The sequence below is a fragment of the Leptosomus discolor genome, chromosome 9 (assembly GCF_034619465.1).
Source record: "Leptosomus discolor isolate bLepDis1 chromosome 9, bLepDis1.hap2, whole genome shotgun sequence".
NCBI lineage: Eukaryota > Metazoa > Chordata > Aves > Leptosomiformes > Leptosomidae > Leptosomus > Leptosomus discolor.
This window is the reverse complement of record NC_141399.1, coordinates 11,587,281-11,609,463: the sequence shown is the minus strand read 5'-3', so window position 1 is coordinate 11,609,463 and position 22,183 is coordinate 11,587,281. Positions and strand designations below refer to the sequence as shown.

The following is a 22,183-nucleotide window of genomic DNA, read 5'->3' as shown; positions in this document are numbered from 1 at the left end:
GATTTATCTGAACGGAACCAGGCATTCCTGCATTTGAGTGTGGCTACCTTTATCAAAGAGCTGGTACTTACTATTTCTCTTCCCTTCCCTTCCCTTCCCCTTTCCTATTTTCTCTTTCTCTAGGTCCAGGCCTGGCCTTTATTGCCTACCCAAAAGCCGTGTCCATGATGCCACTGCCCACCTTTTGGGCAATCCTTTTTTTTATTATGCTTCTGTTGCTTGGACTGGATAGCCAGGTTAGTATGATGTGCAAGAAATATGTGGCTTATTGTATCGGCGCTGCTGACAGAAAAGCTGGTTTTACAGGCATGAGTTAAGAAGGGAATATCTGATGCTGCTTAAGAGGAATTAATCTGGGTGGCTTTTTAGTGCAGGGGATGCCTTTGATGAGTCTGTGACTGTTGATTCATAGTATGATGTTGCTCAGTAAGTCTTTGTCATCAGGAGTTAATGGAGTCCACAAGACTCCCTAACCTAAGTATCAGTCCCAGTCTGACCGCAAACTACCACTTTTGGTTGCCATGCTATATTTTCCTACTTTGGAGAAGAGCTTTATCATTTTAAAACATAAAGGACTACAGCAGTCTGTTCCACAGAGTACTCTGTGCCATTGTGATCACCTGCAGTGTGTATACACCATCATTAAAACACTTTGTGAGAATTACTAACTACTAGGAATACAGGCTTTGATAGTTGCCAAGTGCCAAAAAAGAAAAGCAAAACCATCGTGAGGCACAAAAAGCACGAAATGTTTTGTACAGTGTAGTCAGGGTGGCTTCATGAACAGTAGGAGGACAAAGCCACAGCCTTTATCAGTGGCCTTAGGCTCGGAGCTGCTGAGCAATGTGGAATCCTGCTGACTTTCACATCACCAGCACACATTCAGGACCTCCAAATGATCCAGAAAGCATCTTGGGTTCCAGCTGTACTAATTATACAGCAGACACTGCTATTAATTAGTGAGCATAAAAAATCAAGAAGTTCAGTCCAAGAAGTTAGGTTATTTTTCCCAGTGGTTGCTTATAGGAATGTTGGACTAAATACCTCAAAGGAACCTGTAAATCATTTCTAGATAGTCCACTTACAAGGAAACATGGGTGACCAGGGATTATGAAGTAACTGCACGTTAAGAATTGCTGCAGTTTTCAAGGCAACAGGCAGCTTTCACCACTCAAATGGAAAGTCCCTAAGAAAGATTGTAAAAACACAATTGGTAAGGATGAAATGTTCATTTAGGCTAAATGCTCTCTTGTATGAGGAGAGATCTATAAATGGATTTTTACCCAATTGTTGTGTACTTAATCTCTTACATTTTTGATGTTCCATTTGCCCTGAACTGCTCTTTACAGCTTAATCTTTGAACTCTAGTGAGCAACTTTCAGTCGTTCCAAAGTAAATGTAAAAGTGCCTGATGCTAGTTCAACAACCCTGTGCTTATGCAAACTGGAAACTGTCTAGTCATTTTAAAAAGCTCCTCACTGCATAGAATGATTAAAACTAATTGGAGCGCTTAATTTCTGTCCTCCACCCCTCTGTTTTTTGGAGTGCAGTCAAGCAGGTTTCTGGAATGCTGGAGCAGTTTAAGATCAAATCAGCCCAAAGGAAAGGGTTCCATTTAAAAAGAAAACCAGTTTTACAGAGTCAAAGTAACAAGATAGGAGGCAACAAAATCCGGTGGAGTGTTTGCAGGACAGTCTCTATTTCCAAAATGGAGCTTCAGCTCGTGGTCAAAGAGGGTAGAGTTGTCACAGGGCACTGTAAGAGCAATATAGGTATTGGGTAGGAAAAGACAGCTTTTCTTGAAATAGTGCTATTTCATACACTCTCCATGGTAACTCATTAGTTACAAGATGATGTATGCACTTAGAGTGAAGATGATTTCTGCAGAGGCAGCCTTGGTTCTCTGGTATCCTCATGTCCTCAGTGACTTGGTGCTTTTGAACCTTGCCAGGCTGAAAGTACAAATCCGCTGAATGATCCCTTCTTTGGATTTGTTTGAGGGGAGTTCAGTAGTCGCTTTTCTCCATGGTTGAAATGTATCTGGTTGTCGATTAACTTTAAACTTTTATTCAAATCCAGTTTGGGTTATTTGGTTAACTCAAGTTACACATCTTACATGTAGTTTTCCAATGGCAAGTAAGTACAAATACAGTTATCATGAAGCTAGATAAAGTAACATTTTTAGCTCATCTATTCAGAGTTTCATTTTTGGTTTACACATGGAAATAGTTTATCAAATCTTTGTATGGGATCTGTATGTACAGCTGTAGAAGTCCCTCAGCTCAAAGGTTCAGAAAAAGCAAGTTCAGTCAAGAAGTGCTGCTATTTCACATCAAAGTCTGCTTTCCCTTGGCTGGATTTTCACTAGCGAACCCAAGAGTAGAATTATATCCAATTGCAGAACTAACCTAACTAGTACCTGTGAGATTTTCTGGCACATCAAAAAAAAGGCTGGGAGGTACTCTCCTAGCTCAGGCTTTTTTGAGTGTTTTCTCTCTGCCTCTTTTCTAGCATACATCTTGTATTCATCTGGAACAGCTACAACATAAAAGCCACATAAGTGCCTTCCTGTCATCAAATTAACTTCCTCTGTCCTTGCAGCTTGCATTTACAGAGCCCCTTTGGTAGTTCGTGAGGCTACTAGGCAATTCTGAAAGCTTATTCCAACCTGAAAACTACCCCCACACTTCAACCTCTGGGTTACAAAGGAATGGCTTCTGATGTATTTATTCAGAGCAGTATTTTGCCATAGAGTACAGTGAGGGTGTTGCTGTGGAGTGTTTGTTCAAGTATGAGCCCAGATAAAATGCATGGCAGGTAATTTTCAAGTCACGTTTCTTTGTTGTTGTTTTCCCCCTTTAGTTTGTTGAAGTTGAAGGACAGATCACGTCATTAGTTGATCTGCACCCATCCTTCCTAAGGAAGGGTTACCGACGGGAAATCTTCATCGCTATAGTATGTTTCCTTAGCTATCTTCTGGGACTAACTATGGTGACTGAGGTAAGTGGCAGCGGTGCTGGAAATTGCTCTTTTTAAGCCAGTTTTCAGACCAATTTTAGCTATGAATGTGACTGCGTGGAATTAGCCGCTCAGAGGAGTGGTGCTCTTTAGATCTGCAGAGCATCTTTCATCTCTAGATCTGAAAGCATTTTGAAAGGGAGCTATATATTCCCCCCTTTTTAGTCAGAGGAACAGAGACAAGAAATCACATTAAATTCAATCTGATCTCAGGTCTTAATCAACATGAGTATGAATATTAACATCTGGCTCTGAATGGTGAAACACATTGGGACCCTTCAGTGCAACAGATTAAGAATCCATCCAATGCATGCAGGGAAAGAGATTTTTATCTTAGTTACACAGATTTGAATCAATTAAATACCACTGGATTTATTCTAGTATAAGCAAGATGGGAATATGTTCCAGTGGCTGCATTGTGTTGTGATATTTATCTCCAAAATAAAATCCAAGCCAGATTTTAAAAACAACTGGAAAAGCACGGTTGTGGGATGTAAATAGCACCTGTAACAGAGGTGCCTAACAAACACAGTTTTTCAAGTAAAAGTGCAGTTATATACAGTTCAGTGTAGTGAGAGCAGAGTCTAACAGCATAGTATAAATAGAGAGATAGAAAGAAAAAAAAAAATTTTCTCATGAAAATATCCTTCCACTCAATTAATAAATGAAGACCCTTCTGATAAACTGACTTGTATTTTTAGTATTTTGGAGGTGATAATGTTAGGAGATGAACTGTTATTTCTTTACATCATTTGTTTCTATAAATGCCCACCCTAAAATACTTTTAAGAAGGAAAGATGTAAGTGTCTCAGTAGATTATACTAAGTGGCTTAATTTTGTTTAATCATTGTCTTGTTTGGAATGCTTCCTGCAGTAAACATGCATATTCCCTGGGGAAGGTAATACCAAATATTTACGTTACCTACTTGCTTGATATTTCTTCTTGTTAGACAGCAATCATTAAGATATGTTGGTAGATGTTACTGGGAGCTGGGCCTGAAGTATTCAGTTTTTTTCCTGTTGGATCCTAATCCATTGTGTCTCTCTTTTACAGGGTGGCATGTATGTTTTTCAACTCTTTGACTACTATGCAGCTAGTGGTGTATGCCTTTTGTGGGTTGCATTCTTTGAATGTATTGCTGTAGCCTGGGTTTATGGTAAGTGATAATCCTTTCATCTGATACTTTTGATGAGTCAGTGACAATTTTGCTAGCCAAACATTTAATCATCAGCCACCCTAGAATCTTCTTCCCAGCAACAGACACATGCCATTAATATAAATTTGCACTGACCTCTTGGAGACAAATTTGCATCTGGGATGAAGCCAGTCTCCAGTGTTTTTCCACACAAAAATGAGTATTTTTTCCATTACTAATTAATAAAGGCACAATTAAGCATTTACATGTGTTAAGTTTAGAGATGAGAGTTGAAAGTTTGGCCAGCCATGAAAATTTCTGTTTGTGTCTCAGAGAATTTCCTTTCAGAGCCGCAATGTCCGCAAGGGGCAAGCCAACCAAACAGAAAATACAAAAAGAAAGCTGACAGAAAAGTGTATTGTGTCCTGTTATTTTTAGGCAATGCTGAGTACCAAAGTCTGACAGTAGCCTCTGTAGCTGCCTGAGATGGCAGCTGAGGAATGATCAGTAGACATTTGCTGCTTAGGACCGGTCATTTCCCCAATTCTTCATGTACTCCATCTCCTTAGAAAAGCAAAACAAGTAAAGCCTTCATTTTGCATCAGTCATATTTCCTGCATCTGCCGGGTGTACTGTTTGCTGTCATGTCCTTCCCATGGTGATCCCTCTGGCAAGTTCAGTGAGGGTCTGGGAAGAGGAGTGGGTGCTTGACAGGGTCAGGAGGGATTAGGATTGCATTTCTGCATCTGAATAATGAGGGGTGTGTAGGATGAAATTGTCCCCCAACCTTTGAGCTTCTCAAGGGGAAAATTGTCTTGAACTTCACAGCCATGGGAAACATTTGAACAATACATCTGACACCCTTGTCTTCCCTTTAAATATCCCTGGGGGGCAGGCTAGGAAAGCAGCTGCAATCCCACAGTCCTTACATGGCTTTTATATGCTCAATTCTGATGAAAGTGCTCACTATCCGTTACAGGCGCTGATAATATTTATGATGCCATTGAGGATATGATTGGATACAGGCCTGGTCCCTGGATGAAATGGAGCTGGATTGTGATCACACCAGTTCTTTGCGTGGTGAGTACTGACCCCATGCTGTTTCAAGACTTCTGCATGGCAGCTCTGAGCTGCTTCTCTTCAAGTAAATGCTGTTGCATTTGGAGACCAGTTTGCAAAGAGCTGCTGGAGGTTTGAACATACCCCTCAAAGACACCATCTTCTCAGATGTTAGCTGTTAACGTGACAGCTCTGTGCTGTGCCTGTGCAAATTGCAGTTGGGCACATATGAGTGGATTTTTTCCTAGGATTGGCAAAATACTACATTCATGACACAGAAAACTCGCTCTCCAAAGAGCAGACCCTACTTTTAAGTGGGGACACTTTTAAGTGATAGGACTACTAGGCCATTTTAACAAAAAGATGCGAGCAGTCCGAGGCAGGCACTCAGCTTGAAGTATTTCATTTGCTGTGAAGAACGGCCCAGTAAACTCCTTGCAATGTGTAGCAAATAAATTTGAGCCCTGAAAAAGAGCAGGCAGCATACTGCAGCTGTTCAGCACCATTGCTTAACACCCTATTGGCAAGCAACAGTTTACCTATAAGCAGATGCAGATGCTCTTTCAGTAATTTAAATGGAAGAATAATTCCCCCATTGATTTAAAATACATGCAGTATCCATCAGGTCTGCCTTTTCGCTGTCTGTCTTCCTTATGGCCAGTGGTAGCACCAGAGTGCTACTGCTTTCAATATTTTTGGAGCCTCACTTTGTTTTCCTTTCTCATCCACAGGGGTGCTTTATCTTTTCTTTGGCCAAGTATAAACCACTGACCTACAACAAGGTCTACACATACCCAGACTGGGCAATTGGCCTGGGCTGGGTTCTTGCCCTTTCCTCCATGATCTGCATCCCTATGGTGATGGTCATCCGCATCATACAGTCAGACGGGTCACTCATTGAGGTAAGAGCAACCAGTTGTCTGTCTAGAGGAGAAAGGGAGCTTTAACTTGCTGTGTTTTATACAAAATAAGCACAATGCTTGGAAAACTGCCACCTTGTCCAGATAGGGCAAAGTTGGGTGCCTCTCCTGCAGTGAATGCAAATAAGACTGTTAAAAGATCACCTGTCCTTTGGGCAAACAGTAGAAAGAGAACAAACACGAAGCCTTCTGTCCTCAGACAAACACCAGGTGATTTTACTTGCATCCCACTTTGCACTTTCCAGCTTGGCAAATCATTGCTTCCTCGTGCAGACAAGCGGTCAAGGACTGGGGTGCTTCTGAGTGCCAGATCTCTCTTCTCCAGCCCACGGGGACAAGGAAGTACCATCCTACAAATCACTGAGAAAACTGAGGGGGGGGGGGGGGGGGAGGGGAGAGGGAGAAGGAGAGGGAGAGAGATAGAGAGACCTGAGTCAAACTGAGCTATGTAACAGCTCATTGAATTTCAGGGAAATTTGACTCCACCTGTGGATTCTGTGGCGCTCAGGCATGGCCTTCACTCTGGGGGACTGAATAAAAGTCAAACCCTCCTGCCAGTGGGCTTCACTTTCTAGCTTTTTTAATTTATTTTTTTTATTCCTAATGACGCAAATCAAAACAGAGGATCCAGATTGTCCTCATCTTTTTAAAACTTTGGGTCAGATTCAGACTTCACAGTGCAGATTCTCTTGGGTTTGGATAATGCAGGCAAGCTCTTTCCCTTCACGGTTCAGTGTAGGTTCCCCTGATCTGTTTTCCTTCCAGTGTAAAGTTTTTAGAGACTGTGCAAGCATGAATCTTAGCAGTCCTTTTCTAAGGTTTCAGATTAGTTTTGGTTTTGCCTAATGAGATGATCTTAAATGCATCCCAGGGTGTTCTTGGAGGAGAAAGTGGGACACTTTGGGTTAGGAAAAAAGAGAGAATAGAATAAAAAAGGAACATTTCCCAGAGAACAAACACTTGCATTTGTTTCCCTCCAAGTGTTAATGGTCTTTTTCAGCTGTGGCCAGAGCATTTTCATGAGTGTTTATTTTCCTGCCTACATTGTCACCATCTGTTGAGAGACAAGTCTAAAAGTAGCCAAAACACTCCACAAAGACCATGTTAGGAAGGGAAGAGAGTAAACACTGGTCAGATGCCATTTAGTTCTTCCTTTGTGTACTGAGATGTAGGAGAGAAGTTGCCACTTGGCAATGAACGGCTGGGCTAAAAGGCAGAGTTGTTTCTAAATGAGGAAGGAGAACGCACATCATTTGAGCAGCAGCTGCAGCACTGAAAGCCCAACGTGCAGGGTGCTGCCTAACGCTGTGAATGCCCTCTCATGTCTGACCTGCCTGCATCAAGTCAGGCTCTGCAGCTGAGCAAAATTGAGCACGGCGCTCTGCCCCGGGTCCCCCGTCCTTGCAGAGCCACGTGGCATACACACGTCTCTGTTGGCCACCAACCCTGTCCTTGGCTTGCCATGTCCTCCACCCTGCACGTGGCAATGCAGGGGGGCCACTTGGTCTTCTAACCTTTGCTTTTCTTCTTTTTTTTCTTTCAGAGGATAAAAGCAGTGGCTGCCCCCAAGGAAGTGAATCGGTGGTCCAAAGAAACGGAGAGTGGCACCCCCTTCTGCCCCAATGGAACTTCGAATGGTGGATTGATCAAGCCAACTCATATCATTGTGGAAACCATGATGTGAGCTCTCTCTGTGAGAGGATAAACCTGCTTTAACTGCCGTTTACTAACCATAGATTCTCATAGGACCAGGTTTACAGAGCTTTATATTTGCACTAGGATTTATTTTTATTTCTCACAGAGAAAGTTATTTTTTGTGTGTGGTTTTTTTTTAATATTTTCTAAGGTAATCACAGCAGATGTCTCTCTGTAGAGGGAGAGCTTTCATATCAGACTAGACATATTACAGGAATTTACTATTATTGGGTTTTTTTAAATATGTATATCTTTATCTCTAAATACTATACACCTTACCACTTGAATTGATTGTCTTGCCAGCAATACATTCAAGTCTCAGAAAGCAATTTTAGGTGCTGGTATGGTTGGGAGCAGGGTAACCTACAGAACACACAAAAGGAACTCTGTTGAGAGATACGATTAAAAAAAAATGCTGTTTCAAGAGAATTTTCAAAGGTGTAGTATTTCCACCCTCTGGTTCAGTTGTGGTAAACGACAGGCTTCAGGGTCACATTAGGGAAAGGGTAGAGTTATGTTTAGCACAGTCTCTGAATAAAGATACAGCTGGGCAGCTGGAGCAGAGAATTTGCAAGGGAGGCAGAGAAGTTGGGCGTGGAAAGCCTTGCAGCCGTCCTTCCCAGTCATGGCATTGGGACCCTGTCACACAGATGAGAGCAGGACTTTAGGAAGGCGTTTGCAGGATTTGGCACGGTTCACTTTTTTTTTCTTTTCCTTTTAATTTTTTTTTTTTTTTACTGAAGTGAAATGCCTGCTGTTTGTGCATGAGCAGGAAGGTTGAATACCTGCTCCGGAGTTTTCTAGCAAAACGTATTTTAGTGTGGTGGCACTGGTGTAAACTTGAATTCTGCAAACTGGGCGGGGCAGCAGGGGCGAGTGCTGAGGAGCTGAGGGGAAAAGCAGCACCTGCCCTCTGGGTGTTTCAGATATTTGCTTGCTCATTGGTTTGCGTGTTAATTATTGGACTTTGGTTTCCGGCAGAAAAATAAAAGAATCCCTTCTGGACTCTGACCATCCAAAGGTGAACACAAACCAGGTCATCCCCAACAGGAGGAACAAAACCACTCACCTACACCTGGTGTAACCAATATTTATAACAGACATGTTGTTAATAATAATAGTAATGAAGATAATAATATCACTCAGCAAACAGGTGCTTTTCATCCATGTATCTCAAAAATGCTTTGCCAAGTTCAGTAACCAGGATTTACTTTATTTATTTATTGGGGGGGTGGGGGGGTGGGGGTGGGGCGGGGAGGCAGGAGGCAGGGAAGGGGTTCATTACTGTTGGGGGAACAGGCAAAAGGACTAAGTCCTTGTCCCATGTTACTAAATAGCAGCAGTGGACCTAGGGCCCCCAGTCTTCTTACCCATCATTGGGTTTAACTGTAATTTTTCTTGGGCAGGGGGGTGGGGGGGGTGGAGGTGGCAGATATGTTTATGAGGCTTACGAATCGTATCTGCTGAAGAAACAGGGCTTTTGGGATCTTAAGTTAAAGCAAAGGGAACACTGAAATAACTTGTATTTGGTCAGAAGGAATTGCATACTGTTCTAGGTTAGACTGGGGAGTGAAGATAAACCACTACAAGGAGTGTAGGAATGGGGGTTCTGCTTTGTGTGGGCCAGGTGGATGTTTCCGTGGGGAATTGTTCCCTGAAGACTGTCCAAAACATGGACAAAAGCCTTTTTTTTTTCTTTTTTTCTCCTAAAACCTGAACAGGTTGTGCTGGGAACAGGTTCTCTGGCGAAACTCAGCCTTTTCTTGTGGGCATTGTATTAGAGAGACAGGGTTTGTTTTGGTTTTTTTTTTTTTCTTCTTATGATACCACAGTTAGGCTATCCAAAGGTATTTAGAGGAAATGCTTGATAAAAGCAGAGTTTGTATCTGCTTATTCTGCTGTCAGTTTAGTCTGTCAGGGCAGAGTTTGTCATTTAAACAGGAACATAGCCAGTTCTTAACATTCCTACGCAGTAGTTGTTTGGAGTTTTTTTTTTTTTCTTGTCCCATGAGCTTACTGGCCACAGCAGCACAAACATTTGTTGATTAGCTTGTTGGTTTTCCTGTAAGAGAAAATGGGTGATTTAAAACCAAGAGATGGACCAAAATAATTTAAAAAATAAAAATTAAAAAAAAGTGGTTGCATCTATAACTTTCAAAAATCTTTCTGGTTTGAATTCGTACATATTTTTACATTGGAAAGCTGAATTGCAGCAACAAAACCGGCCATGGCAGAATTGCTTTTGTTTTCTTTTTCTGATTGCTGTATAATGAGAGTTATAAATGAAACTTTTCCACAGCTGGAGATAGCACACATGTAATGACATCTGCTGGGCCAGTGGCAATAGCCATCCGAAGGTCACTGGAGGAATTTTGTGAGCCAGTGGGTGTCATCAAATGTGCCCAAAATAAAGAAACATGCATACAACTAGTTGGTTTTTTTAATAGCCTTTAACCATCAAAAGCAAGGAAGTGTAATCAAAGATTACTCTTAGTGGACTTCAGCTTGGACCCTCATTTTTGAGTTCCTGGGGGAAAAGGGAGTAGCAGGTTAGGGGGTCTCAATTAATGGTTTTTGTGAGTGCCGATGAAACACCAATGTGTGATTTATTTTTTTTTTTTTTTTAAATATATATATATATATATATATATACACATACATTGTCATTCAACTGTGTTTGAGATACAGTTTGCACATCATTTCTGTGCTATAGAGCTGAGACAGGATTTAGTTAGGGAAAAAAATGGTTTGGCTATATCAAAGATGTCTCCAGCGAGTCAGCTGGGTCTTTAGCCATCTCCCACATTGTGGAGAGTGTCTTTGCGTGAAGAACCAGAGGGCTAATACTACACCTTTCAAAGTACAACTACTAGAGAACTACAACCCAGCCCCATTTCGATGTAAACTGTGCCATTCAAATCAGTCGCTTCCATGTACCAAGTGAAAATGTCTCGCACATATGCAACAACCTCATAGAAGCGTTCTCTATGTCAGCTTCTCTGGCCCTGCTGGGCTCTTTAGCGTGATTGCAAGGGAGGGCTGGGATTCACAAAGAGCTTAGAAATTATTGTTTCTGGAAAACAGTTCCCCTCTTCCCTCTCCTCCAAAAATTAATTCTTCTTGTTTTATCTGGAGTTTGAGTTCCAATGAACATACTCAGATTTTTACAGTTGGGGGGGGGGGTGGGGGTGGTGGTGTGTGTCCTAACACTTTTATCAGATTTCTAAACTTTTCTTGGTGATAAATTTGCATTTCAACATGATCCTCTGCAAATTTATTAAAAAATAATTTTTAAAAAAGTCTGTGTTTTCTACCTATTTCTGAATGCAAATACAACTGGGTTTTTTTTCCCCTACTTTACTAGTTTGAACACTTGTGACCTATTTTACCTTTTTTTTGTAAATGAGGAACTCTGTATTAAAATATCATGACTAGTCTTAGATGAACTGGTTTGGCTCCAGGGAAAAGTTAGTGCCATTTTGGCATGAGATCTTTAGAACCAGATCCCTGAGTTTAAAACCAGAGTAAAACAAGACACAAACCACACCTTTTCATATTTCATGTCCCTTTGTATTCATGGGCTCTTCTGGGCTTGAAAACGGCGGAGTTTCAGCAGTATTTATTTCCCGCTGAACTGAAATCAAGAGAGAGTAGAAATGTAAAGGGGAACAAATACCCTACCAGATTCTCTGAACTGTTTCTTATTTTTTGCAATTTTCCAAACTTTTTCAGTTCACCTGTAACTAGTTATGATCTCACTGAATGAATGTCTATTGTAAGGGACTTTACCAGTAGTCTGTATTTTGGTATTTAAACAGTATGATTTCATAAATAGAACTGGTTTTTATTGTTGTTGTTGTTATTGTTCTTTTTCCTTCTCATCTGTAGCTTTCCTTTTCATCTGGTCCAAACAGATCCACACACTTAGAAAAGTCCTCTTTAAAGTGTGAGATAGTAGGTCCACAATGGATTTGTTCTTGTGTTGTAAGTGAAAATACAAAAGCCTAGCAGGTGTATTTGCCAGCTAGAACAACACTGGTGGTCACCCTGCAGCAGCAGCGCAGCTCCTGGAGTGGAGGGGAGTTAGGAATGGTCTGCTGAAACAGCTCAGCAAAACTGATTTTTCGCTGCTGTTTTTGGGGAGAGGAGGAAAAGAAAAAAACACCAAGCAAACAAACAAAAGGTGCAGCCTTACAGTTGCTGTAAAAAAAAAAAAAAAACAACAAAAAAACCGAAACAACCATCAGCAGAGCCTTTAGTGTCACCGTCAGGATAGCACCTTCGGCAGCTCTTTCCAGTCCTTTGTGCATCCTCCTTTCTCAACTGCAGATACTCCTGGTTCCTCTTCTCTGTCTCAATATTAGACCAGTCAAATAGATCTGAAGACACATGGACATTTCCATTTGATTGGCCTTTTACAAGTCTCCTCCTGGTCTGTTTTTATTTGCTAAGGAGACTTACAGTTTCAGTGAGGTCATGCTTGTCACACTTGTGTTCCAAGCTCCCGCTTGTTGCATCAATGGCAAAACTTCATCCATGGGAGAAGGATTTGAACATTTTTTTGAATAACTGATTATTAGCTTCCGCGTCTTGTGGTCACTACAGGATTACTCATGGAGGCATAATGTATATAAAATGTTAAATAAGCTGTGTATTGAATGGAGTGGACAAGTTAGTTAAGCAGCTCAAGTACACTTGGAAGAAAGATGACCCTGACATCATTTCCAGGACATTCAATGGAAGTTGCTCACTTTCGATTAAAAAAAAAAAATAAATCTGTGTGTAAGTAGACTAGTAGATGAAATCTTCCACCCTCGTATGCACGCACACAAGCAGGGCCATTGCTTCTATTCCTAGGCTGCAAATCATGTCTATGTCTTGCAGAGCTGTTTGGGTTGAGGATTGAGAAGCTTTAGGCATCGCTTGCCTGCAAAAGACAACCTGCCAGGGTGTCCAGCTGACCTTTCCTAAATTGAGAGTAGTGGAAGAGGGCAAGTAATGACAAAATCCTGGACTGTGGGCCCTCCTAGGAAGCCTTGATGTTGAATTTGAAAACTCTCCTGGCTCCTTGTAAGTGCCACATGGCTCCTGGTCTGGGAGGCTGTGGGTGGTGTGGCTTCAGGCAGCTGCCTTGGACTTGTTTTCCCCAAAATCAGCATACTAAGGCTTGGGGTTAGGATTGATGTGTAGTTGTGTATTTGCATGAGCAAAGGTCAGGAACTGTCAGATCCTAGTAGCTTGTTTTATTTCTCGTAATCAAAGATAAGCTTAAGAAAGTATTTAGTTGATTTGGTGACCCAAGACACCTAAGAAACCCATGAACTAGTGCAAAAGAGACCCCCTGAGCTCCATACTTTGGTCACATAGGTTTCCTGTTGATAACAGTGGGCAATCTGAGATTAGGGGAAAGCTTGCTCAAGAGAGACTTGAGGGATAACTAGCACCAGCCCCAGCTGCAAAACTGCCCATTCCAGCCCTGCACCCTCCACTGCATCATAGTTCTTTTCTGCCAGCCCAAAATAAACCTGTACACGGACAATGCTTCTCTGCTTTTTTTTTTTAAAAAATAATTATAATCTGAATTTGTTTCTTTTTATTAAAAAATAAACAGAAAAAGAAAAAATTTTTGTGTTTTTCCATTTGTCAGTGTGAACCTAAAACAAGAGCAGAAAAAGCTTCAGGCACCATTTCACACACACAAAAAAAAAATTAAAAATCAACAAACAAAAACCAGGCAAGCTCAAAATTTTGCAGGTTGAAAACATTAAGAAAACAAATCACATCCCCCCCCGCCATCTCCATCAAAGTTGGAAAACTTTAATGATGCCATTTGCAACTGGAAAAGAGCCTGACCCTGCTAATATGGCTGGGCTACTGAATGGCAGAGCAGACACAGCCTTTCTATATTGCTGCTGAGTCCTAATTTGACATAATGAGCAAAAGTGTCAGAATGTCATCATCACAAGTTCCACACAGTGCTGAGCTTCAGGAGTAAAGTAAACTAAAGACAATTTAAAATGGGGCGAGTTTCTTGGAGGCTTCCTCCCCATGATTTGGCTCTGCAGTGCACAGCAGGACAGTGCTGCTCACTTTCCCATTTGCAGCACAGGGAAAATGTGGCCTGACTGGAGCAATCAGAAGAACTAATGAGGAAAAATACAGGGTTTTTTGAAAAAAAAAATGAAACAATTACGCATGTGTGCATGTGTGCTTTTGTGTGCGTGCATATGCAGGGCAAGGCTTTGGTCCTGTAGGGTAGTACATGTTAGCATGATACATATTGTTTCTGAATCTATCTGCTTCTGCAGTTGAGATGTTAAAAAGCTAATTTTTTTTTTTAATATATAAATGAAAAAAAAAGAGAACAGTTGCAAAATCATGTTGAGAGGCTGAAAAAAAAAAATCCTGAGGGGGCAAGTTGAGTTAGTTTGTCATCTGCTCCTGTCCCAGACGCCAGCAACAGTCTCTCAGTGTTGCAGCATCCCAGTACTGTTCTGAAGTGCTTGTTGTTCAATAGAATGGTGGGTTTTTTTTTTCCAGTGTAATGTTGTGGTTGTTACCTGCTAACATTGCCAGGAATTTCACGTTATAAGAGGTGGTCCATCTTGTTTGATGTATTTGGCTAAAAAACAGTGGTGGTTTTTTTTTTTAATTATTTAAATTCCTAACAACTGTGACTACAGTAATGTGATGAGTAGCACATACAGTGAGGAGGCAATGATGGCCTCCTTAAAAAATGTCATCTGAACTTTTTTAAAAAAAAACGTTAAAAATATTTTTAAAACATTTTAAAACATTTTTGTGTGTTCCAAACCGGAATATTTGTATTTGAAAAAAATCCTGGAGTGTAATTTAATCCTAATCTAGCCTTTGTGTATATGGTAAATGTTTGTATTTTGCAGTTTCTGTTTTGCTTTTTAGATAAATAAAATGTATATGGATATTTTTGTCATCTTTGCTTTTTTTAGATGAGTTTGTAATCACCTTATAACTGAAAATAAAACTTTCCTTTATAAACCAGTTACGGTTTTGGATGCTTTTTTTTGGTCTTTGAGTACCCTAATTCTTCCTTTTAACGTACTATTTATTATGGGGTTGTTGCTTTTGGTCCTTATAAAATATTCCTTTTTATATATCTACGTGTGTGTATGTGTGCATGTGCGCCCAGCTCACTAAGCTGTTTGGCCCAGCTCACTGACTTCACGTCTGTCATGGTTTCACCCTCATCAGCAGCTCAGCCCCACACAGCCACTCCCTCAACCCAGTGGGATGGGGAGAGACTTGGAAGGTTAGAAGTGCAAAAATTTGTGGGCTGGGATGCAGTTTTAGTAAATTAAAAAAAAGGAGAGAAAAAACAAAAAAATCCCCACCACAACAAAGAGGAAAAAAAAAACAAAACCAAGAGAAACAAGTGATTGAAAAGAAAACCATTTCTCACCACTAACCAACTGATACCCAGACAGTCCCTCACCAATGGCCACCCCTGCCTGCCTCCACCCTCCCCAGTTTTATCGCTGAGCACACCATCATATGCTTTGGTCAGTTGGGCTCAGCGGTCCCAGCTGTGTCCCCTCCCAGTTTCTTGTGCATTCCCAGCCTGCTCACTGGTGCGGTGGTGTGGGCAGCAGAAAAGGCCTTGACGCTCTGTAAGCACTGCTCGGCAGGAGCTAAACCATCCAACCATCCCTGGGTCATCAACAACAGTTTGGTTTGTGGTTTTGGTTTTCTTTTTTTTTTTTCCCTTAGCAATGATGACTTTGAGCATGAAGAAGGGTCAGTGCTGGTCCCAACCTACATCATTTCAGTCTTGCCCAGCTTATGGCCTTACTTCACTTTTCCCCAGCCCAACACTTCATCAAGTGCAGCTGGGCATGTGCTGAGTCTCACAAGGCCATGAGAAAGTTGCCCTCCCCCTCCCCCCTATTTTTGTTCTTTTTTTCTTTTCTTTCTTTGAAAATGATGTCCTCACAAGACTGTCCCTGCAGACACTAGCTTTCCTTGGCCCCTTTACAGAGAGACAATTGCAGCTTTATATCAGGGCATTGCCCACTGCTGTCTGTACCATCTTGGCTGCATGGTACCACTACCGTGGGGGTTCAAATACATCAGAAAAGCCCAACAGGAAGAAAGAAAAAAGAAACAAACCAAACATTTCTTTTCCTGGTCCATGGGACTAGTTATTTCAGGCTCGCTGATGGCCTGTTTAATCAAACAGATGAAGATTAAAACAGAAAGGCCTTTCCTTAAGTCCTGACTTGAGGTAGGGAAAGAAAACACAACATGTAGGTGGCTACTATCTTTGAAAAATAAAGGATTTGTGCATCAGACCCTGATCACTGCTGTGGCTGCAGCATCCCCCTGCCCAGCAGCTGTCTTTATTTGGGTTTTTCTGGCTTCGTTGGTTATTTTGCTGGGTGCAATTTGACGACTTTGTCAGGGATTTCTCCTTCCATCAGTGAAGCCTGCAATGCCTGTGCTGAGCAGCCTGGTATTGGCACAGACAGCAACTGAAACGTGTCTCAGGCTAAAATAAAATAAACAATTCAAAAAGCCACCAAGAGCCATGAAGTGTTGCCAGAGGGTTTCGTCTACCTGCCATGGGCGGCATCACCTGCCCATGGCTGCAGCCAACTCCCTCAGCCGAGGTCCACGGGATGCAAGGTGACATTGGTGAGAGGATATGCTGCCCACCGAGGCGACCGGCAGCACATACCAGGGGAGCAGCACCGTGCTAACCTTTTACCTGGTATACGCACCGAAACCCCATCGGTCACGTTGCACGGGCGCTCGTTAAACCTGCTGTCGCCCCAGTGCCTCGGTTGGATTTGTGCAGCTTTGGCAAGTCCCCGGTGCCAAATGTGTGAAGGGCCTTGTTCTGAAGTCTATGCCCCAGGAGGGCAGCCAGAGATGGCAGATAAGGCTTGTTTACGTGGCAATGATTCCCCACATCTAACCAGGAGCATTTCCATACCATGCTCAGGCTCCAAAAAATTCCTGTATTACCCCGTTGGCCATGAAGGGTTGCAAAACCCAGCTCACCCTTTCTTTGCTGGTGAGCAGAGATTCCCTATGGCCTTATTCAGGAAGCATCCCAGCCTGAGCCACCCATGCTGGGAGCATAGGGGTGCCCCAAACCCCTTTGTAAGACACGTAGCGACACAAGGAACTACATTCTGGTTTCATGACAGTCATCTCTTTGGATGTCTGGATTTCAGAGGTGGGATGATTTGGCTACCACAGCGTGGCTCCTCGCCACAGCTGCAGGGTGCTGAGCACCAGCCAGGACACCTCTTGCTGGCGTGTTGTCCTCCAGCAGTTTCCTAACCCATCCCCAGGGATTAACTGTAGCTTTGCAAATGTTGCCACAGCCACGTCAAGGCTACCACATGCTTTACTGCACCTGTGTTTTGTCATAAAGTAGCCCAGGTTTAACCCAACAAGATTTCCAGCGTGGCCAAGTGAAGCTGCAAGGGATCCTGTAACTACATGCATGGGCATCTCCAACTCTTACCACTAAGAGCTACAGCAAAAGTGCCTCCATGACCCAAGGGAGGGAAGCAACTGGCCTCAATTCCTGCTGCTGGACAATGGCAAGGGACAACCTCAGCCCCATACCAGTGGCGCTACAAGCAGCAGCTCCCCAGCTAAACCCCCTGCGTACCCTCCCCCTTGTCCTTTGAGGTCTCTCTTAACTGGGGGTCTTCTGGCAAATTAAAACAGGGCTGGAAGCAGAGTGTTGCCTCATTATTGTCCTCCAGCAGAGACACAAATCATAACGCATTTCATTTGCTTTTATTTAATTAAAAAAAAAGTCAAAGTCATTGCAATCCCATTTAAATACAGAGATTTACAAATAGGTCCAAAACAGGACTAAAATATTCTTTGAAATGCTGTACTTTTAAATATTGTGCTTTCATAGATACATAAGAAAATTAGCATATAAAAATACTTTACAAGGAATACACTCTAATATATGGATAAAAATACACATTTAAGTAATGCATTTCATCTTCATATCATTCAAAATGCATAGGAAGGGATACAAGGACCAAGTTTTTCTTCCTTTTTTTTTTTTTTAATTTTTTAAAGCCTTTAATAAAAGTCTTCATTAAAAACCTATGAGAAGCCCCAGTGAGCTTCCACTGCTCAGAATATTGCATATAAAAACACCTTCGGCTGCACTGTCAATGCTCCACAGTATCAATTATGGCACATTATCTAGTTGTGGCAGCAATGGTATGGGATATTGCATACTTGAAGAGAAAATGGCTACAACGACAAATAGCTGGATGGGGCTGGGCACGTGTCTGGAAGAAACACCCCGATACGTTGCACTATCGCAGAGGGACAGAGTCGCACAGTGGCTTGGGGATAGACAGTGGGGGGATGAGTCCTGGCTCAGCAAAGTGACAAACGTGTGCTGTACACCTATTCCACACCCGACACGCACCGCCAGCACGCAGGCAGTGAAGGAGGAATAGAAAAGATGGGTGGGGAACGGGGGCAGTGGGCACCGGGGCTGCAGTGTCCAACTGAGCGATCTCCTTGTCTCCACCATCCTGGGGAAAGGGATGCCAGGCTCACATCACCACTGCGACATGAACATCATCATAAAGTGCAAATACGTGAAACACGGCAGGCAGATGAGGAAACCAACGCAAACACCACAGTCGCTGTTCCCCGTGGGGCTGAGAGCTCTCTGAAGAGAGGAGAGCGACCATGGGGAGTCATGCTTGCAAAGCCACAGAGAGGCCAGTGAGGCAAAGGTGGTCGGACTGGGGGTGAGCAGCTGAACCCACATGGGCACACGCACCACCCAGCCCACGTGGGACACAGCGGACACAAACTCCACCTAACAAAGGGCTTCTCGTGCCACTCCTGATGGGAGACAACAAGGTTTTAGTAATTCAGAAAATCAGGGACAGCCCTGGGAAGATCGTTATTCTGCTATTTACTTGTGGGCACAGGCCAGGTTTGCAAAGCCCAGGCAAACAGGGTGGCTGGGGATTTGGACAGGTCTTTAGCCTTGGGTACAGCCTTCTGCTCTGTAATATCTACTCCAGCACAGGTAACCACATTGCTCATGGGAATCGATGGCAAGATGAGGTGCCTCATCCCACCGCAGGGCAAGCCAGCCCTGGTGGGGAGCATGGATGGGGCTGGCAGAAGGCAGCCTGCAAATACCAATTTTTGAACAAGAATCGCATCTAGCCACTCACAAGCACATTTTGAAATGTCCTTTAAGCAGAGATCACCACAGCCCCGCACCAGGAGTGCAAGGGGCTGCAGAAATCGATTTATCAGGAGTGTTTAAAGGACAGAGCCGAGCATAACAGAAAAGGAAAGGCGCTTCAGTCTTGCTATACATGATTAACCGAGCAAACAAAAAACATAATAGCACCATGTGTGTTTATAGGATGGCAAGGCCTTCAGGGTGAGGAGGATGTTGAAGGCAGGACTCCATGCACCCCAAGGGCTGGGGCACCAGGGGACGCCCTGCCATGGGGGATGGCTGTGGATGCTCCTTCCTCCCGTCGGCAGCTTGCCCCATCACCAACGCTGCCCACGGCCCAAGATGCGCATCCAGTTCTGACCTTTCCAGCAGTACTTGGTGGTCTACAGGCTCGTTGAAGACCCACCTCCCCCCTTGCAGGTTATGGAACACACAGCGTTTACAAATACCAGTGCAAAAAACAGGAAAAACACCCCAAATACCACAATGGCTCAGCAGAGGCCCTGGGCACCGTCTGCTCTGCTCCCGCTGTTCAGAGCATCTGGACGCTCGCCTTGACCTCAGCGCCGCAGGCCACCTGAGCAGGCAGTTCTCTGTTCCCCTCCGGGGGAGCGTTGGCAGCCAGTGCCAAGGGGTTTCGGCTAATCACCAGGTCCAGCTTATCTCCAGCCTCCGAAATCAGGGGAACAGCCAGACAGCAGTCAAAGTCTCTCGTTCGGATGCGGTTTACCTGCCGGGATGGATTTAGGATGTGCCAGGGGGAGGAACAACAAAAAGACCATGTTTGTTAGTCAGAAAATGCAAGTTGGTGTTAAACTCACACCTGTGAAAACACACAACTCTTGGGGGTCCCTGATTCCAGGTTCACAGCAGAGCAGAGCGGGGGCATCCCTTCAGGCTGAGCATATCCTTGCTTAGCTGAGAAATGATGCAATAACTGGTAGAGGAAGGGGGAAAAAGAAGTCCGGGTCAGGCATAAACCCTGACTCACCCTCAGTGTCTGGGGCAGTATTACAAGTATCAAACACTGCAGGGCTCAAAACCAGTTCTCCAGTTCAAGCCAGTAGGAGAAAGGTTGCCGTTTTCCATGATTTTTTTACTATTGTGGCTTTTACTGGCCTTAAATTTGCGATGCAGCGCCTAGAAAACAAATACAGCTCAGACTCTGAGGCTTCTGCGAACCATTTTCCAGCTCAGCCAGCAGTAAACTGAGACTATAGTGAACAGTTTCTGCTTCTCCTCATTTATATCCTTCATTTCAGAGGAGTCTGGATGTATTTCATGTGGGCTCAAAAGGCGGCTGCAAATTCTCTCTGCAGGACTCAGCAGTGAAAGCACATCTACTGCTGTCTCTTGCAGCCCTTCAAGTGCATTTCTAGGCTGGGTCACCTGCAAGAACCACACCAGCTCTCTTGCCTACAGCTACCAGAGAGCCTGGGCTTGGTGCCACGACAGCTCTGGGATGGAGAGCGCTGGCAAATGGCACGGGGAGTGGAAGCAGGGAAGGGAGAAAGGAATTTCCCACCCACCTTTGGAGCAAACATAAACCCCTGGGGCCAGGCGTTTCTTCCTTCTCTGGGTAAGGGTTGGACGAGTCCATGCAACCCTTCCATCCAAAACCCCTTCCCAGCATTAATGCATGCCCACAGAGCTGGGCTCTGTGACAACAGCAGTGTCCCCCTGCCCTAGCTGGTGTCCACACAGTTGACCCCAATACTACTCCTTACAGTGTAGTAACTAAGGACAATTTCTAGACCAGATGGAGAGAAGGAGAGATAAGCCATGTGCTTGCTCTGCCTTTGGTCTGTGCCAGCCAGGCAGTTCCAGTGCCGAAGTGCTGTTAGTGCAATGCCATGCTCCAGGTAATCCATCCAGCCGAGAGGCAGAGGGTCTGTTACAGCAGGGACGAGGTGTTTTGCTGGCCTTCAGGCACATCGTCATGCCCATAATCAGCAGCACTGTGAAGCACCCTCAGCAATGCATCTCTGTACTTCTTGACAGGAGTTGCCTGTACCAGGTCTGCAATCCCTCCTTCACAACTCCACATGTCAACGTGACGGCAATCACCTCGGCTTCTTGTAGGTGTAAGTCGTGCAGCTCAGCATGCGGAAGGGGGTGTCGAAAGTCTCCATGCTGCTCTGTTTAGGATTTTGGGCACACCTCCCAGAGCACTTGGCACTCGCAAAAAGTGACACATCCAACATTCAACAGAAAGGCAGCCCACAGCCTAATTAGCTTCTTGTTCATTCTTGCACCATCTTTTATTTGAAGCAGAGAAGGAATAATTGTATAACAGCCAACTGGCTAGAGACCATAACAAGCTTAAACAAGGCTCCCCACAGTGCTGCCAGTTCTCCAGGTACCTGATGTACACAATATATTGGCTCTAATCCTACTGCTAACAACCCCCGCCTAGAAATTAGCAAAACTAAACATCTTTCTGAGTGTTTCCAAATATGGTCACAATATCTGCATTTCCAAATGATGGCAATTTTTCCATTGGGGTTGCACTTTCTCACAGTTGCTGTTTGAGTTGCCCCAAAGCTAAAATAGTTTGTTTTCATCCATATAAAGTTCCTCTCCAGTCTCCAAAACTCACCATGGTCTTACTGTCCCTCTAGTAGTCCGAGATGCCTAGGTCACATTTATTCCAGACTGTGCTTTTGACCAGAGTTTTTATTCTGTTTCTGCATCAGCTATTTGAGATCAAGTATCATTCGAAGAAAAATATCCATGAAAAACATTTTGCTTGAAGGATGTGTTTCCTAGAAAACTCTTTTAGTTGTCAAAGGCATGCACAGAAGTTCATGAACACCACTTAACTCCGCATGGGGCTTCGCAGGAACACGTATTGGTCAACACAGTCTAGTTCATCCAAAAATCAGGAAAAGGACTGAGGGTGAGGAGAGGAAGCAATACAGCTTTTTGGTTATTTTGAGCTGCCCAAGCTCAAAAATGCCAGTGCCAGGACAGGCTGTGTCCTGGAACAGGTGTAACCTAGGGGTACCACCTGGGGGTACTACCTAGTGATTTCTCATTATAAAACACAGGTCTCATTGAGTGCTTGGTGGTAAGAGCTCACCTAGCCGGCTAACTATTACCTTTCATTAAAGTTAGTGCTG

General features: G+C 43.6%; 2 protein-coding genes across 12 annotated transcripts in view; one reads left to right on the top strand and one right to left on the bottom strand.

The window, feature by feature from the left end:
• Window positions 1-9,049, top strand: part of SLC6A6 (solute carrier family 6 member 6) — a 125,234-nt gene extending 116,185 nt beyond the window's left edge. For all 9 annotated transcript variants that reach the window (XM_086469742.1, XM_086469744.1, XM_086469745.1 and 6 more), the window contains 6 exons: window positions 124-236; window positions 2,863-3,000; window positions 4,073-4,175; window positions 5,134-5,234; window positions 5,945-6,115; window positions 7,677-9,049. In XM_086469742.1, coding sequence (XP_086325868.1) covers window positions 124-236; window positions 2,863-3,000; window positions 4,073-4,175; window positions 5,134-5,234; window positions 5,945-6,115; window positions 7,677-7,817 — 767 coding nt within the window. In that variant the 3' untranslated portion in view covers window positions 7,818-9,049. The remainder of the gene's footprint in view (window positions 1-123; window positions 237-2,862; window positions 3,001-4,072; window positions 4,176-5,133; window positions 5,235-5,944; window positions 6,116-7,676) is intronic.
• A 10,544-nt stretch (window positions 9,050-19,593) lies between these two features.
• The window catches only part of GRIP2 (glutamate receptor interacting protein 2), a 301,834-nt gene continuing 299,244 nt past the window's right edge, over window positions 19,594-22,183 (bottom strand). For all 3 annotated transcript variants that reach the window (XM_086469677.1, XM_086469675.1, XM_086469676.1), the window contains exon 24: window positions 19,594-19,791. In XM_086469677.1, coding sequence (XP_086325803.1) covers window positions 19,594-19,791 — 198 coding nt within the window. The remainder of the gene's footprint in view (window positions 19,792-22,183) is intronic.